The sequence below is a fragment of the Camelus bactrianus genome, chromosome 6 (genome assembly GCF_048773025.1).
Source record: "Camelus bactrianus isolate YW-2024 breed Bactrian camel chromosome 6, ASM4877302v1, whole genome shotgun sequence".
Taxonomy (NCBI): Eukaryota; Metazoa; Chordata; class Mammalia; order Artiodactyla; family Camelidae; genus Camelus; species Camelus bactrianus.
Window position 1 is genome coordinate 32822200 of NC_133544.1, and position 18195 is coordinate 32840394.

Below are 18195 nucleotides of genomic sequence, written 5' to 3' on the forward strand. Positions count from 1 at the left end.
TTAACTAACATTTATGAATTAATTATCCTATGAGGTTTTGGTGGGGAGGGTGGGAATTCTTTTCTGCACTTGTAAAACATGCCCCATGTCAGAGCAAGTTTTAAATTTTTATACACACACACACACACACACACACACACACACACACACATACATACATACATACTTTAGGGTCAATTAAAAATATACTTTATCATTATTATAAATATATAAATCAACAGTATAAACAAGTAGTTCTAAGTTTGAAGAATGCAGCTGCTATTAGCCCAAGTCTTACTCTTCATCCACGAATGACTATGGAAACTATCACACCAACTCTCATAATTTTCCCCTGATATTTATTCTATTATAACTTACAAAAAAACTGTTTATGTTGCTTCTGATTGTATCCAAGTCCTGAGACACATTGAGGGACTGCTCTTTCCAGTAATTCAGAGTTTGCTGAGAAGATTCCAACCACTTGGTTAACTGATCTGAATCTTTGTTATAACTAACAGGAGCAAAGAGAAAGGAAATTAGAAACAATAAACATCACTCACATATTTTCTTCTGTTTCACTACATGTCTTCCTGTGTTGTCCAGCTCTATTATTCAGGAAAATCATGATTTTAAGGACTATACCTCATTTCATCCTGGGCCCCAAATCTGATGCTCTTGGCATCTTCTATGATTATTATGACTAATCAAGAACAAAGAGGCATTTTCAAGTCTAAAATAGTCTTTAAAAAATTTATTACAGCTACACAAAAGTAAACTCATCGGTAAAGACAATGATTATTTTTATTCATCAAATGTCCTCCATAGATTTGTGTGTAGTAAAAATATAATCAGCATTTGTATAAGTTGTATAACAGCAAACTGCTGTTGGCTGCCTACCAACATATTTATTTGATGTGATGAAAATATGCAAGCAAAATGCTGTCCCTCTTGTAACTTCTAAATGTCTTTAGGTTAAGACAGCTCCCCTAAGAGGCAGGGAAGAGAATGAGGTTTAAATGTTCTGTTTTCTGCCTCCCTCAAGGAATTCAAGTTTTGATCAGCTAAAGCAAAAAAATTATCTGAAGAACTCCAAAGACTTTTCAAACTATTGTTAACTAACATTATTTTTTAAATTTAAAAATATTTTTGTTAGAGTGAAAGAAAGAGCAACATCATAATATAAAGGTAACGTGTATAATTTTATAACATAATTTCTATTTTCCATGGAACTCACTACCAATTATCCTGAGTCTTACACACCAACAACAGAGACTTTAGATCCCATTTAGCCAGGAAGAGGGACCCAACTGCTTTAGACTGTCAAAAACCATGCAACGGGAGGACCGCATGTAAACTCTGATCGGCAGCAGGATCCCTCTGAGGTCTTTTTCCACAGCAAAATCTGATGCCAATCAATCCCTAAGAAAACATACCTGAGCAGATGCTTTAGAAGTGTCTGTAGTCTGTGTAGCTCGTGATCAATTTTTCTGTTCAGGGACAACCACTGCTCTTCCAGTTTGGCAATCTGGCCCTCGAGTTCAGGACAGCTCACAGATGCCACCAGCTGTTTACCTTCATTCAGAGTCTGGTAAAGCCGGGCATGCTTTTCATCAATGTTTCTTTTTATTTGCTAGTAAAAATAAAGTCACAGAACAAATTATTTACAAATGAAACCAGCCAATCAGTTTATGAATACTTCATGAAAAATCTACAGTAGAGGCTACTGAAGAAACAGTAACACTTTCCTAACCCTCAAGAATTGTAGTCTGGCTGGACAAATAGGATTTATGAATTATTAATTATCTTTCAGGGTGAAATTGTCCAACCAGTGCATTTCTATGGCACAGACTAATACATGCAACAGAAAATGAGAATTTACAGATTTAGATCTGACAGTTAATTCCTCCATCTAGAAACAAAAAAGGTGGCAGTCTACAGGGCCCATTTAACTTGCAGACAGGGTTTGTGTGACTGGAAGATTATTCTGAAAAATCAGGAAGTTTTACATAGAAATCAGGATTTCCTGTGACTCGGGGAAAATGCGACGATCTAGAGAGCGGGGTCTGCATCCGCATGTGGTGACTGGCAGGAACCGTGCAGGAACAGCCTGCTCTCCTAGGTTCTCCTCCACCGCAGTCCCCACCAGCCCTCCAACCGTCCACCCAATCATCATCCCTTATTTCCCATCTTTTGCCTGGCCCCTAGAAGGATTTTATATTGCAACTTAGGTATGAAGGGGATCAATAGGAAAAAATTTCTTCATCATCCTTTAGACCCAAATAGTAGGGGAAAACTCATTTTGAGAAACTTCTGGATATAAAGAGTCAGGAAAGAGAAGGAAAGAGAACTTTAGAAGAATTAATTAAAACAGCACATTGCTAATCCAACTTCATGAAAAGCAAAAGAAAATTCTTCAAAACTGCAAATACAATGACCCCCCCACCCCCGGAAGAGGGCTCTGTCGAAAGGCAATTATCTTCTGCAGTTGGGCTCAGCTAATGACATGTATCCTGACAGTTATTTAAATTTAATCTTAAGAAATAAATTATGATCAAAACACAACATGTGCGATTTTCCAATTAACTTAAGTCTTTTTAAAAATTACTAAAAAATTCTAACTCCATCTTCTAGTTGCAACTCCCTCTCGAGTCGGCTCTGAAAAGTTTTAATTTCCCAATTTTATACACAGGATGTCAGACTACATTGGTCCCTTGGCCTGTGAGGTGCTAACCGGCATTGGAACATGGCTTGTTCAACTCCAGATGTCACACAACTGACCAACTACGTTCCCTGGCCCACAGATGTCCACCGATCAATATACACACAGAGCTCTCCATGATGCAGAAGAGTAATAACAATCTAGAGAATGCGCCAAGTGAGATGGGCTTTACTAGATACCTGTCTTCTTTCAGTCTGGCAAATGCATTTAAAAATTCTTAGAACAATTATTTCATTTTTTATAATATTTCAAATTAACAAAATAACTGGCTTTATTTTAAGGTATAGGGCCATTCTTGGGGAAATAATCAGATATGTATCAGGTTGGCTAATACAAACTGCTTCCTAATATAATGATGTTTAAAAGGCTGTTTTCAACTGCATTCTTCTAGCTGTGCAGATGGTACCTTCTGTAGCCCTAGGCTAACAAAGAATTAAACAGCAGTTTCTCGCCCCCAGAGGATTCAGATTTATCTCTGAGTTAGGCTCAATATGAGAAGATGGCAAAGAGGTTAACTGCAGCTTTCAAGACATCTAGAGAGCATAACTACAGCATTCCAGCCTCTGGAAAATGTTCCTTATAGGAGCTAAAATGTCTCTGGGGAATGGTGGGGCCCTGCCAAGTGTTTCATGTTTTCAGTTTCCATCCTGGCTGGTCAGGCAACAAATCTGCTTCTGAGTTTTAAAGTTGATATTTGATAGCAACCTCTGGCCGCACAGCTCAGATTCTGACTACATACATTCCAAAGTTAAAACTAAGTATTTTAAGTTTCTGTTGAGAAGATTTGAAACTTGTTTCTACCTTGTTGATCATGTTCTCAATGGCACTCGAAAACCAAAAGCTTTATCTTTTCTATGGCATTGAAATTTGAGACACAGATACTTTGATAATAACAATACTGAATGTTATGCACAAAAAAAATGTCAAGTTTGAAGGCTTTTTATATCACTGGTGGCAGGTAACAGATCATTGTCCATCTCATGCGCTATGTCCAGTTAGGGCTTCACTGCAGTCATTATACTCAAAATATGTGTAGAGGCCCATGTTTTACAAAGTTCTTTCCATACTTTACCTCATTTCCACACCCACTGACATTCACTTCCAGAGACAGGTAGAACCCCAGCTCGATTACCTTCTACAGATAAAGACACTGAGGCTTAGGGAAAGAAAGTTGACAAGTGAGAGCCAGGACTCAAAGCAAGTCCTGATCCCACGTGAGACATGGTTATGCTGAGGAGCCCACACGCAAATCTGCAGTTTCCCTGAATATGTCTCATTGTGAGCTGCGTGATGAACGACATTTCATTTCAATTCAAACCGATTCAAAGTCAGGCAATTTAGTCAAAACGCAATAAAAACGCAAAATGTTATAGACCATAACTCTGACGGCTTCAATGGAAGTAAAATACCTGGTAAAATGAAATCCTTTCCACTAATCTTTCTTCTGTCTCTTCCACCAAACTCACAGAGGGCAACGTAGATACAAGAATTTCCAGGTCCTTTTCAAGAGATGCGTAGTTTTCATCAAATTCTTCCCATTTCTAGAGAATCAAGAAGACAAGATCAGGGGGGGGTCCTTTTCTAGATTAATTTCAGACAATGATGAAATTAATCCTAAACACAAAAATGAACTCTGAGATCATACAAAATTAAAGCACAGATCCCAGGAGTTTACGCGATACAACCTCACCTAGTGAGAGCTCAGTGTCTGGTGGGAAACAATTCCACTTCCACTGCCTTTGTTGAGAAAGTTAAAAAATCCAGTTGGAATTAGCAGTTAATGCTTGTCGCGTCAAATCGAGCAGGGAGTAACAGGACTAGGTGAAAGGGATACTCTCAGGAGACAGCTCTGTGAGGACGCAGAGCTGTGAGAGAGCCTTTCTCTCATTTGTAAAGGAAGGGACTAACTTCTAAAGACTTTTTCAACAGAAGTTCCTGTTAGACTGTTTCCGCCTTCCCTGCTCCAGTCCCCAGTCCACAGAACATGACTCAACAAACATTACCCAACCCGTGACCCTACTGGGCTGCTTGACGCATAATTCCACTGGGTGAGAAGTGCAGGCTTACACTTCGTCAGGGGAGGACTACTGCCTTAGGCTGAGTCTGCCTTGCCCTCGCCCTCTTCGTTTCCATGGAAGCCCACCCGAGGGTCTCAGCACACCATGGAGCTGACTTATGCACAGTACTATCACCTGTTGGAAAATTAACCACCCCACTAACTCTCTTATCTAGTGAAACAGTGGGTCACCTGGCTGTTAGGGGTACTCACTGGGCTCATGAAGTCATTTTTTTAATTAAAAAAATTAAATCAATTAAATTTTAAATAAAAAATTTTAACTTCAAAATTTTATTGATTTATTTACTTATTTGGTGGGGGGAGAGGTAATTAGGTTTTTAACTTATTTATTTATTTAAATGAAGTCACTGGAGATTGAACCAACGACCTGGTGCATGCTAAGCACACACTCTACCACAGAGCTATATTCTCCCCTCCAGAGTCTTATTTTAAAAAATACCATGAATTATTACTATGAATATCAATTTGACACACTAATTTGAAAATTAATTTTATTAGCAAAAATAACACCATATCTTATTATCACATTAAAAGTTGAGTATTTCTTTGCTTTTTATTTATTTCCCTTATGTGTTAACACCCACTGTGTTTAAGAAGTTAAAGGGAAAATTTTTAAATTGAGAAAGCGCTTTATGTAAGCTTAAGTTTTTAATTTGAATCTGGGCAAGACTGTCACAAATCCACATCAGCAACAGATCACCTGGGCTTGCCCTCTTAGGAAAGCAGTTTCGGAAACACTGTTTCATCCAAATGATCTCACTGAAGATCTCGAAGTGCTCTCCATTTTGCTTATCTGCACACACACCTACAAGGATAAAAAGGTGCTGCGCCACCCCTGCCACCCCTAATTGACAAATTAGAAATCTTAGCTAATATTTCATTCGAGGAGTAGCAATCAGAGCTGGAACAGTGTTCCACATCCCTCACTGCTCTGTTTTGACGGGTAACAATACTAGGTGCTTGTTTTTCGATACCTGGAAGTGGTGGTTGAAAATCCAGAATTCCTGTCTTAAGTACAAAGTTTATGTAAGCCACATACCTGCAACAAACTCTGCAGCTTCATTCCACATTGCTGTGACTTTTCTTCTAGTAATTTAACTTCTTTTACTTGTTCTGCCCAAAACGTCTCTTTCTTTTGCAATAAGGAAGGAAGCATTTTGTTGGAGTATGTTTGGATCCACAGCATATCAGCAACAAGCTTCTGGAAAAAAAGCTATGAAATCAAAAGGATTTTAATATTTATTTATTTTTACATTGTGAAATATCTTAAAAGCCAAGTTATTTCAACACTTCATATTGTCATATTTGCTTTTTAATCCAAAATCCCAGGACAGCCATGTAGAGTCAAACATATGAGAAAACAAAATAAAAACTGCCTATGTATCCTTGATCTTTGAGCACTAACAGCATTTTAAAAAATCATAAAGAGGCAGGAGGATATAGTTCAAGTGGTAGAATGCATGCTTGGTAAGTACAAGGTCCTGGGTTCAATCCCCGGTACCTACTCTAAAAATAAATAAATAAACCTAATTACCTCCCCCTGCCAAAAAACAAACAAACAAATCATAGAGAAAGAAAAATTATCCTAGGTAATATTTTTCCACATAATAGTCCATATTAAAGGGCAAACATTATTTAGTCAGTTTAAATTTCCAGTGAGATTTTCCTAAATCAGTTATTCCAAGTGTTAAGAAACTTTACAAAAAAGTGGACACTGATGTGGCTGATTAGTTTCAAGATGATAAACTGGATGGATAGATGTGTGAGCCCAAGAAACTCACATGCTCAATAGCCAGGGGTTCCTAAACTCTGGTTCTAACGTCTACTCAGTAAAAGGCTAAAGGGAACTTTCTGATGGGGTCTACTGGGATTCCAGCTGGAAAAACTCCTAGAAAAGCACTTTAAGACCTTTAAAGAGGAAGGCTTCCCTTCACATGGTTCTCCATTTATAATCGGCTGCCCCCTCTCATTGTTTGGGGGGGGCCTCTTATTAGGCAAATCCCTTCTCCTACTCCTTGAAAAAGGTACACAGAAGGGTTTATAAAAAGCACCTAGCACAGGGCCTGACACACTGCAGATATCAGTTAACATACTTCCTCCTCTTCCTCTCCATCCTTTATACAATATTACCTTTGAATTTTTCTTAGACTAAGGTCTACTTATCAAAAGCCTGGACTTCAGCTTGATGAAGGTAGGAACTATGCCACACATTTTTATTATCAGCACGTAGATGGCTATCTGTTGTCAGTGATCATGAGATTTTTGTTTAATGAAATGAATGGAAAATGAAAGGATTTATTGTAGCACTGCAATAGATACACACTTACGTGTTTAAATATTTCTTTTGATCTCAGTTCGTACTAAAGCCTCTCCTAACCTGCTAAATTCAATTCCCTCTATTAAACGCTCTCAAAACACATACTCCAATTTTAATTTTAAATTTGCATGAATGACTCCTTCACAAATATTTCTCCTCAATCAACTGAGAGCTCCGTAAATGTAAGGAACTATCTCTGTTTTGATTCACAATCATATTCTCAGTTTAGCAGGGTTCCTGGTACACCGTGAGCACTCTAATGGATGTTTGCTAAAGGAATGAAGGAACGATGCACACTTCACCAAGGAAGAAAATGGACACTCTCAGTTCACACTCAGAAAGATGTAGAGTGATGAAAAGGTGATATGAGCTGGTGTCTTACCTTGTGATTTTGTATTTGAGCCTGTAAGGCATTTTTACTTTTAGTCTGGTGTAAGTGGTCATGAGCAAGCTTTTCCTTTCCGATATTCACCAGTTCCACCATGCCTTGCAACAGAGCATCTTGCTGGCTCTCAGTGATAAAAGGGCTGCTGAGTTCTGTGTATCTGGTTCTCAGGATTCCCCATGTACTGTCAAGTACATCCTGAAAAGAAAGAGCAGGTGTGCACAAACATTTTCATCCAGCCATGAAAATAATCCAAATGAAGACTAAATCCAAACTCCCTTGATGGAAGAAAAAAGTCTTACACTTTTTTTTAAACTGAACTATAGTCGGTTTACAACATTGTGTTAATTTCTGGTGTACAGCATACCAATTCAGTTATATATATATATATTATATGTATATAATATATATATATAAAAATATATATATATATTCCTTTCATATTCTTTTTCATTATAGGCTATTACAAGGTATTGAATATAGTTTCCTGTGCTATACAGTAGAATCTTGTTGTTTATCTATTTTATATATAGTAGTTAGTATCTACAAATCTTGAACTCCCAATTTATCCCTTCCTACCCCCTCCTACTTCCCCCCTGGTAATTGCAAGTTTGTTTTCTATATCTGTGAGTCTGTTTCTGTTTTGTAAATAAGTTCATTTGTCTGTTTTTTTAGATTCCACATATAAGTGATATCAAATGGTATTATTCTTTTTCTTTCTGGCTTACTTCACTTAGAATGACGATCTCCAGGCCCATCTATGTTGCTGCAAATGACATTATTTTGTTCTTTTTATGGCTGAGTAGTATTCCATCACACACATACACCCCTCCCCACAACTTCTTTATCCAATCATCCAATCATCTGTTCATGGACATTTAGGTTGTTTCCATGTCTTGGCTATTATAATAGTGCTGTTATGAACATTAGGGTGCATGTATCTTTTCAAATTAGAATTCCCTCCAGACATATGCACAAGAGTACGACTGTTGGATCATATGGCAACTCTGTTTTAAGGGTTTGTTGGGGGGGGGGTTATTTATCTATTTACATTAATGGAGGTCCTGGGGATTGAATCTAGGATCTTGTGTATGCCAAGCACACACTCTACCACTGAGCTATACCCTCCCCCCTAACTCTATGTTTAGTTTTTTATAGCACCTCCATACTGTTTTCCATAATGGCTGCACCAAACTACATTCCCACCAGCAGTGTAGGAGGGTTTCCTTTTCTCCATGCCCTCTCTAGCATTTAGTGTTTGTGGACTAAAGAAAGTCTCACTGTTTATAACCATGGTAATTCACTGATTGAATGTCTTCTGCTCAGACATACCTCTAATTTGTAAACCTCTTGTAGCAGAACATAAGGTAAGTGAAGCCTCTCCCCTTCATCTCTTAGTTTTGCCACTCGGCTTTCATAGTTCTGCAGCTCCACTGTATACACATCTTCTTTCTGAAGTGAGAGATGGTACACAAAAGTAAAACCCTTTAATAAATTAGATAAGTATATATATTCACTTAAAAAGAATTACACATTACAGAAAAGAATTGGGGACAAATGAAAGCCCCATTTCTCCTCCCTCCTCTCCAGCTCTCCCCAGAGATCTCAGCTGACAGTTTGTTCCTAACGCATTCCAATCATGTACAAATAGAGGTCTACACACACATCCTTAAATGCGCCAGACTGCACACATCATTGCTCTGCACTTTGCCTTCCTCAAGTATCAGCTCCTCATCAGCTCTTCAAATCAGTACAGACATATCTGGATCCTTTTAAACAGACACATAATATGCCACTGTACAGCTGCACACTACTTTAGAAACAGTCTGCTCTTCATGGATTTTTCAGCTACTTAGAATTTTTAATTCAAGCAGTGCTGCCAGGTCCATCCTTGAATATTTATACACAGATATATCTTTATGCATCTGTCTTATTTCCTTAGGATAAGTGCAAGTCCAGCACCTAGAGCAGTACCTGAACACAGCAGGTCCTCAATACTTGTTGCATAAATGAATGAAGAAAAACCGCTGCTGGATGCAACAGCATTCATGCCTAAAGTTTTGATAATGTAGCCAAATGATTCCTAGAGGTTGGACTAGTCAGCCCTCCTACTAAGACAGTGAGGGTCTCATTCCCCAACACCCTTTTCAAAACTACAGAAACTTATATTCGGGGATGTGGTTCAGAAGCACAGCTTACACCCACAGCTCTTTGGTTCAAGGTTAAGTCAGTTTGAATTATCTTGACTTGATTACCTGAAGCTGCTCATCAATACTCTGGCCACTAATTTCATTCAAAGACTGTTGTAAAGATGTTTTATTCTTAATAAGTTGATCATATAATCGCTTTATTTCATTCTGTATAAAAAGATAAATGCAGAAAACAGTGAGGATCTCATTTAGGCCTTCAGTACCTTTTTAAAAATTTGCTTGTCCTTTAGTTTCTATGCTATCAGACATTTCAAACATGCTAAAGTAGATGAATCCCTGCATTACCACCATCCATCCAGGTTACCTCTAACAACTACTGACTTGTGGCTGGCTGTCTCTCCTCTGCACTCCCCCCTATGCTTTCTTGACCTCCCTTGCCTCTGATTATTTTGAAGCAAATCCCAGCTATCATATTATTTCATCAGTGTATGTTTCAGTATTCATCTTTAAAAGATAAAGATCCCTCTCTTTAAAAATACTACAAATCAATAATAATTTCTTAGTATTATTAACTGTCCAGGCAGGGTTCACAATTCTCTAATTGCCTATACCTTTTCTCTTTGGTTTATCTGAATTTGGATCTAAATGAGGTCGTGATGGATTAACATGTGTCTTAAGTCTCTTATAATCTGCAGGCTCCCCACTCATCTCTCTTTTTTGTTTCTTCCATTTTTGTTGTTAAAGAGGCAGCAGTGGTGGGAAAAAAATGGGTCCTATATTCTGTACAACTTCCCACTGTCTGGACTGGTCTGGCTGCACTCCCACGGTGCTGCTTAACATGATCTTCTCTTGTGTCTATTTCCCTTGGATTCTAGAGGCTTCATCAGATTCAGGTTTGATTTTATGGGCAAGACTCCTTCCCAGGAGGTGTTGTGTTTCATTTCTTTTTCGTTAGACAATTTTTAGTAGCTTCCTAACTTGTCCACCTGCCTCAATTCTCTGCTCCAATCCACATGAGCCATCTGCCGGATGGATCTATCAGAAACGTACACGGACTGTCATTCCTTTGCTCAAAAACCTTAATGGCTCCCTCTTACCTAGAAATCCTTCCAGATGACACCCTTTAAGTGGCCGAATGTAAACCAGGAAAAAAAATATTACTTTAGCTCAGCCTAACAAATTCATACCCGAGACTCTGGAAAGGACCTGCTTTCAAACGGTCTCCAACCATGAGCAGCTGATCTAACCTAAGGACCTTCACAGAAACAATGTTTCACCGCTTTCCTTAGCAATACCCATTTGTGAATGCCACCGAAAATAGGAATGAACGGAAGTTAGAGGTCCATGCTGTAACCTAAAGCAGTGCCAGAGTAGGAGGAGCGCCCAGACTCGTACCTGATAACTGCGGTTATAGTCGAGGCCAGCTTTCAGGGACTTGCTTTTAGAGGCAGCTGTAGCCTGAGTGTGCTCCAAGTAGACCTGGAGGTTATCAAAACAGTCAAGGAACAGGCTGGGGTTCTTGCCAGGCCAACTCATGGCTTTCAAAAGATAATGCTTCTTGTCGCTCATAGCTAAGTAAAGTTTTTTCAACTCAAGAGCCAGTGTCTGCAAAGTGGGGAAGAACACAGTCAATGAGTTCTGACCTTAAGAGGCGTCAGCTCTGACTTAACACATGGGCTGCCTGTGGTAACTGCCAACACATGGGCTTGACGGACGCTCCCTACCTCGTAGTGCACCTGCTGGGCACCGACATCCCCTCGGAAGAGCCCAGGTGTCTGCAGCATCTCCTCCATGCTGCCGAGGCACTGACTGAGAGTCAGAAATAGATCAAATAATTTTTTATCCAAATTTGTGTATGTTTCTTCTGACACATTTTCCTAAATCAAGAGGAGAAAAGGAAAAATAAAAATCACTAAGATTCCTTGCCTTCCTAAGCTGACATTTCCCCTGGTTTTCATTATAGTTTACAATTTATGTTATGATTGTTGTAATAATTTGTTGTTTCAAATACACTGTGAACTAGGTAGTTTAATAAAGAAAATTAAGGTGTTAATGCTGAGAGAAACAAGTTAAAGAAACTCAGTGTTGGGTAGTGAGTTGGCTATTGAATGAAATCAAAAGGTAAATCAAAAGATGAAGGACTCCCTTAGTTGGGCCATCCAGGTGGAAGTGCGGTCCTGGATAAACCATACTATCCTCACTATTCCCTGCCTCCCACATCTTAATGTGGGAGAAAGTGGGTTAATGAAATCAACTATGGCCTGGAGAAGGAAAAGAAGTCAAGAAACTTGAAGGGGTTCATTAGAAGGGGGTGCAATATCTTAAAGATAGGGATGGTACAGCATGGTGACCATAAGTAATTTAAAAACCTGCGAAAGCTACTAATCACCCCAGTTTAGGCTGCTTCCCACCCTCCTCTCTGATGGATACCCAAGATTATCCACATGGTTTCAGTGTTAAGCCTATTCAACATTGGAAACTTTCCCACGACCCCCTCCCACCCTTGCGGTCCGAGAGTACCACAGCAGACAGTACGAATCAATCACGATCCTTGTTTCTGCTAATCCTGGATGTAGGTCAGAAGCCCTTGCACGTGGTATTCTAGGCAACCACTCCCAAGAGTTTATCAGAGTTGGCAAGAGAGATAAATTCTATTTGCAATTCTAGGACTCATTCCATTATATGTCCTATTATTTGTTCAGCAGAGAAAATTAGGACCAATTTACAATATCACATTTCCCTTCATTTTTGTCATTAGAATGAGAAAAATGTACAGCAGCTACCTGTGTCTGAAGATTATCTGCTTCTTGACGCAGGTCTTCAAGTTGGGTGGTGTAAGTTTTCAGTTCATCAGTTGTTGGGTATCTAAAGTTATGCACACTTACACTGGGTAGAATACTCGTATTTGTGGCAACCTACTTGAAAAAGGGACACCCTATTACAAACAGTTTGAGATTCTACTGATGTTACTGTAAAACAGCAAAAATGTCTTAACGTGCTACCTTCCGAGTTACTTTCTTGGTAAGCGTTTTTGTCTATCTTGTCATTTAACACTTGTCATTTATAAGAAAAAAATTAATTAAATTAAAATTAAGTATTTTGGACAGCTTTGAAAATCATGACAGGCTTTACTCAGACACTGGAGGGTCCACTTAGATAACAAAACGAGGGAAAACAAACTGTAATTTGAAAAATAGAGTAAAATCACTAATCTTTCCATTTAGTAGTGATGCTATCCATGTTCTGAGGTTAGCTGTTTCTTTTCCCATTTACTGGTAGACTCCTGGCACGTAGCCAATTCTTAGAATAGAACAGAGTCACCTCCGGGGACAGATCCACATCTTGACTTGTTATTGAAAAGCTAAATAAGTATTGAAAATGAACTGTGACTTCAGAAGGGAGAATGATTCAGTTCATTTCCTTCCTAAATTGGAAAACTAACATGTTAAAAAAAACAGGATGGGGTGGTAGAAGACTCTGCTGAGGTGGGAGGGGGGCAAACCAAGGATGGGTTTCTGTCCTTGGAAGAAGAATGACATCCATGTTACAGTATGTATGTCAAGGAGAAACCAAGGCTAAAGCCCTACTAATGAATCTGATTCAACTTTAATTGGTCAAATAGGTTCTTGGCAGAATAGAAGAAAACTGAAAAGCTCCCACCAAATTGGGGATTGGGAAACCATCAATAACCTTTGCCTGAGAAGTCTGAGTGCAAAGCTGAAGGCAGAAGCTTGATTGCTGGTAGCAACAGTGCTAATCTGTGCATGGACTCCCTGTTTAGAGAGAAATCCAGCAGTAGCTGGCACAGCATGAATAAAACCGTGTAACGGCATTGATAAGGTATGACAAAGTGTGCTGGGGAGGATACCTATAGACAGGTACCACTGGCACAGGGGCCGGTGGATTCCAAAGTCTTTGGATGAATGATACTCATATAGCACCGTGTCATTTTTAAAGTGTTTTTTTTTTTAAACATATATTATCCATTCCTTTATTCACAGATACATAGTAACCGAGATTTTATGATGTTCCAGGTACTGTGTCAGGCGCTCAAATGTGAACCAAGAAGACCTGGTCTTTCTTCCCATGCCATCTAGTGCGAAATACAGACAAATAAACAGGCGCATGGCAGAGTAAGAGCTATTCTCAGGGAAGCCCAGGGTGCAAGGGAAGCACAAAGGGGAGAATTTAATGCAGATTGACAGGAAGGTGGAAAGGAGACAGCGAGGTAAGAAAACCCACGTGGCATCTTTGCTTTCTGAAAATAAATTGCTACATAATACAGAACATGCATGTGTGTTTAATGCATGCTTGTTGGACTTTTCAAAGATAAACACGCTTATCGACGCTGTGTGCACATACACACTGACCTGGGGCTGCACAAGCTGAGGGAGAGGGAGCTTTATTTTTGATGAGAGTTCATGATGTAAATATTGCCACTTGTCTCCACTTTGGCCCTGAGGTGACAAGACCGAGTCTGCAGAATCATTTTCAGGGCTAGATGCCTTACTACTTTTAAGGGAAAACAAAAAGTGAAAAGAATAATCAACAAAAACTTTATTAATTCAGACGTTTTCTAAGTGACATTAAAAGAAACACTCTTAATTCTCCCAACCATAAAACTACTGAACGTTCAATTCTTTAAAAATATTTTACCTCACGGATGATGTCTGAGTTGTCTCTTTATTGTGTTGGCAATACTGGGGCCACATTTTGTGAGCACTGGATTCTATGAATTTGATGAAATCTTTCTGTTCCATTGGGTTTAACTCCAGAACCTATAATTGAGTAAGATTCAAATGGTCCTATCAATCAAGGTTTTCGATTAGTACCCAAGGGTTTCTTCTGTTGAGATCATCTGATTCGGAACCACTTCCTAAATCATCATTTACTATTTCTTTTTCTTGCTTGATTGTTCTTGTTAACTTTTATTTTTCAAAAACCTATTAAAAATATTCACACAATGACCAAGTATCGTTTAATATATACGACTTACATGGAAAGCCACCAGAAGATACTAACACAGTTTACAACAATAAGGAAAGCAGTGCTGCAGTTATAAAGGTAAGCTCATCCTGCAGATGTCTGCTTGCTTGGATATAAGATGAGAGTTAGGGAAGTTCAAGTGTCCCCAGCTGTAGCAGATAAAAGCCCCACAGGTCCTGCAGTGAAGGCTCAAACTCAGAGCTACTGAACACCCAGGAACACCCACACATCACGCTTCCTCTTAAGAAAACACTCCAATGGCAGCTCAGTATTTAGTTCAATGGGAAATCCCATACAGAAAGCTTTATTCTTATTCTTGTAACTGTTCAGGGCTGAAATTACCTGTTGCTGCTGGAAATCTTTTTGTCTGCTGAATGGTGGCCTTTCGGTTACAACAGATTCAAATTCAGAAAGGTCATCTGCTTGGAGAACTTTCTGATGCTCTGAAGGTTTCTTTAGAATGGCAGAATGCTGCAAAACATTTTATGATGGCCATCTATTTAAAATGGTAGCCCACTTGATTTCGATTCAAATAATGAGACTCCATAATGGAGAAGCTTTATATGAAGTAGATGACTGGATTTTGTTAATTATGATAACTAAATACTATGATTTAACATACTTGTTTCATAACAACTTCAAAAGCCACTACATCTGATGAAGTGGTCATCTTATCATTTCCTCAATTTAATTCACCCAGTGAATTACTAAAAGAGAGGAAAATCTATTGCCTTTTTTTCCTTGAGAATAAAGTGGAAAAATACCAAAAACAGACACAATATTATGCTTATGAACTCAAATTTCCCCCATGTCTAAAACTTAAGTAGATTTTTTGAAAGAGAGAGAACATATTAGTTTAATAAAAGGAGATCCACACAGCTGGTGTACGTGGAGCCAGTCTTCTTTCTCTGACTGTAAGTCCTATAAGTGGAAACCACCATCTCATAAGTACAGATGCAAACCTTACATAGTAAAATCCCACTCATTAGATGCACATTTGCATATATATATACACACACAAACAGAATGCTTTTAAAAGTCACAAGAACACTTTTAACTGTAAGATACTTCAATCAATATATATAAATATTTGTAAATGAATAACAAAATCACCCTGGAAACGGGTTTTTGTATTTCTGATGTCAAATTTTAATCTTATCTATAAAGGCTTAATTTTCCAGTCAACTGGAGTAACACAATTCCTTTAAAATACATCCTTCTTGTATAAAGAAGGCTTGCTTACACCAGAACTCATTATCAGTAAGAACAACCAACCCAATTCAACCAACACCTTCCCTAACAACAACCTAGGTGGGAAAAACCGCACAGCAAAATGAAAACAGTGACAAAACCCAGCACAACCATCCCTTACAGTTTTAAGAGGCATAATTCTATAGTTGTTTCCTGACCTTCACCCAGAGTTCCCTCCTGATGGGTCTACTGTATGCGTATACGTACATACATGTCTACACACAGCCATATTTTACCTGGTCCTCACTGTATTTCTCCTGAAGCATCATCTGGACTTTTTCTAAATTGCACTTCACAGTTTTTAGTTTCAAGGAAAGTGCTTCAGCCTCCTGATGAGTGGCTCCAGTATCTCCCAGGCCCTGGTCTTTGCAATTTTCTAACAGAGAGGCAACCTTGTGTTCAATCTCTGTTAGCATAGCCTAGAAAATAAAATCATTCAATTGTACATAGTTCTGGTCTTAAACAAGTGTTACACCCCAACATAAGTTAGATTCACTCTCTCTACCTAAGTGTATATAAGAAGTCTCAGAAACACAGGTTGGAAGGGATCTTGAGGGGAAAAAAAAACTACCACATAATTCCTCTGCTTTTTAATAGGGGTACAACCAAACCAATCCCAAATTAAAGATATCACTCTCTAATCTAAAACAAGTGATTCTATATTCACTTTAGAAAACACAGCTGAATGTACCCAGTATAGCTTAGTGGTTAAGCACACAGACGCTGGAACTAGACCCCTGGGTTCAGACCCCAGCCCTCCCACTTAGCAGTGGGGAAAATTGAGGCACTTGACACGTTGCATGAATCTGTTGTCATAGATTCACACACATATGACCTCTAGTCATCTGCAAAATGGGGATAATAATAGAACTTACCTCCTGGGGTCACTTTGAGGAGCTACAGTTAAATCCACGTACTTTGACCAGGGCTTGATACACAGTCTATGTCAACTACCATTATTTTCCCCCCCACCTTCCTGGACTTTTTCCGTTTGAATCCAAGTGTTGAGCAGTAATTTTAAAAGATCTCCATAGAACTCTTTGAAAATTCTTTCCCTGGCTCTTTTCCTTGTTTTTCTCAGGACAAATAAGCTTCCAAAATATCAGAAGACCACAGAAGACATAATTTGTAACCTAAAACACTTAGTCATTGATACAACTGGCCAACTTACACCCAGGTCTAAAAATAAATCAGGAGGATGAAGTAAGTTTCCCAGCAAGTCACCGTCGTTGTAATCCTCCTCAACAGGTCAAGTTCTGTCCTCTCCCGGGGCTGTGGAGCCCCGAGGGTCGTGCCAACTGGCTGGGCACACAAATGTAGCCGCAGCAGTCAGACTCACATTCCAGCACTGTGATGGCTGTGCTAACATCCTGTGTGACTAAGAACAAGTCCAATGCTTTGACAAAAACTTCAGGAAAAACTCTATTCTTAAAACATTTTCAAATAATATCCTTCTAACTTCTCCATCCAAGCAAACTACTTGTATCCTCTATATACAGACTCTTCTAAGCTTAAACAATACGAGCTCATAGATTTTAGATTGGCTGTAAACAAGGCGTACTGTAATTCTGTGCTTTTTCTCCACTTAGCTGTTTTCTGTATACTTTTTCATGTGTCTCATATCTACGCTTTACAATTCCCATTTTAATAGCTGCAAGTTAACACTCCATGGTTCTCTTAACCTCCCTATTGTTAAGCCTTTAAACTGTTTCCAGTTTTTCACTTTTGTACTCAATGCTGCCTTAAATACTTTTCTCCTTCTTGGGTTATTTTCAGAGGTTAAATTTAAAGTAATGGGATAACTAGGTCAAAGCAGATGGACATTTTATCTGATGACAGCTGACTTCTGAAAACTTGGAATCAGACAGACATTAGTGGATCAATTTCTCCAGAGTTTTCCTGGATGACATAATTTTGTCAAGGTAATGTAGGAACAAAACAACAAATGTTTTGATTTGCATGTCTTTAATAATCAAGGCTGAGCATTTTTTCTCAAATATTAAATTACTGAATATAATTTTTTCTTGATGGATCTGTTTGCTCCTTTCAAATTTGAACATTTTTCCTCTGGGAATTTAGCATTTTTACAGACCACTGTAAGGCTTTTTACGTTTCAATATTAAACTATATGTGCCATGGTGTTTTATAAATGAGCCAAGGATGGCCCCTATGTATGGACCCCTATATTGTTTATTTCCTCACTATAGGCGGGACCATTAGCTCATATTTCACTGGTGCCAGACTCAAAACTAGATCCCCATATCTGCTAACCCTGGTTAAGACAAACGGTGTTGCTCTGAAGTCCTCAGCCTCTACTGTCCTTCAGAGTTC

At 38.7% G+C, this 18195-nt stretch overlaps 1 protein-coding gene across 13 annotated transcripts in view; it reads right to left on the reverse strand.

Annotated features, from left to right (window-relative positions):
* SYNE2 (spectrin repeat containing nuclear envelope protein 2) overlaps nt 1-18195 on the reverse strand; it is a 288295-nt gene that overhangs the window by 68177 nt on the left and 201923 nt on the right. For 11 of the 13 annotated variants that reach the window (XM_074365411.1, XM_074365410.1, XM_074365419.1 and 8 more), the window contains 14 exons: nt 16101-16283; nt 14956-15084; nt 14284-14405; nt 13998-14139; nt 12411-12542; nt 11352-11504; nt 11023-11232; nt 9733-9834; nt 8810-8929; nt 7475-7675; nt 5815-5988; nt 4108-4239; nt 1413-1609; nt 358-490 (listed from right to left, as the gene is read on the reverse strand). In XM_074365411.1, the coding sequence (XP_074221512.1) occupies nt 358-490; nt 1413-1609; nt 4108-4239; nt 5815-5988; nt 7475-7675; nt 8810-8929; nt 9733-9834; nt 11023-11232; nt 11352-11504; nt 12411-12542; nt 13998-14139; nt 14284-14405; nt 14956-15084; nt 16101-16283 (2130 nt within the window). Of the gene's footprint in view, nt 1-357; nt 491-1412; nt 1610-4107; nt 4240-5814; nt 5989-7474; nt 7676-8809; nt 8930-9732; nt 9835-11022; nt 11233-11351; nt 11505-12410; nt 12543-13997; nt 14140-14283; nt 14406-14955; nt 15085-16100; nt 16284-16739; nt 16982-18195 lie in introns of those variants that run through there. The other 2 variants (XM_074365421.1, XM_074365416.1) reach the window with 2 other exon arrangements.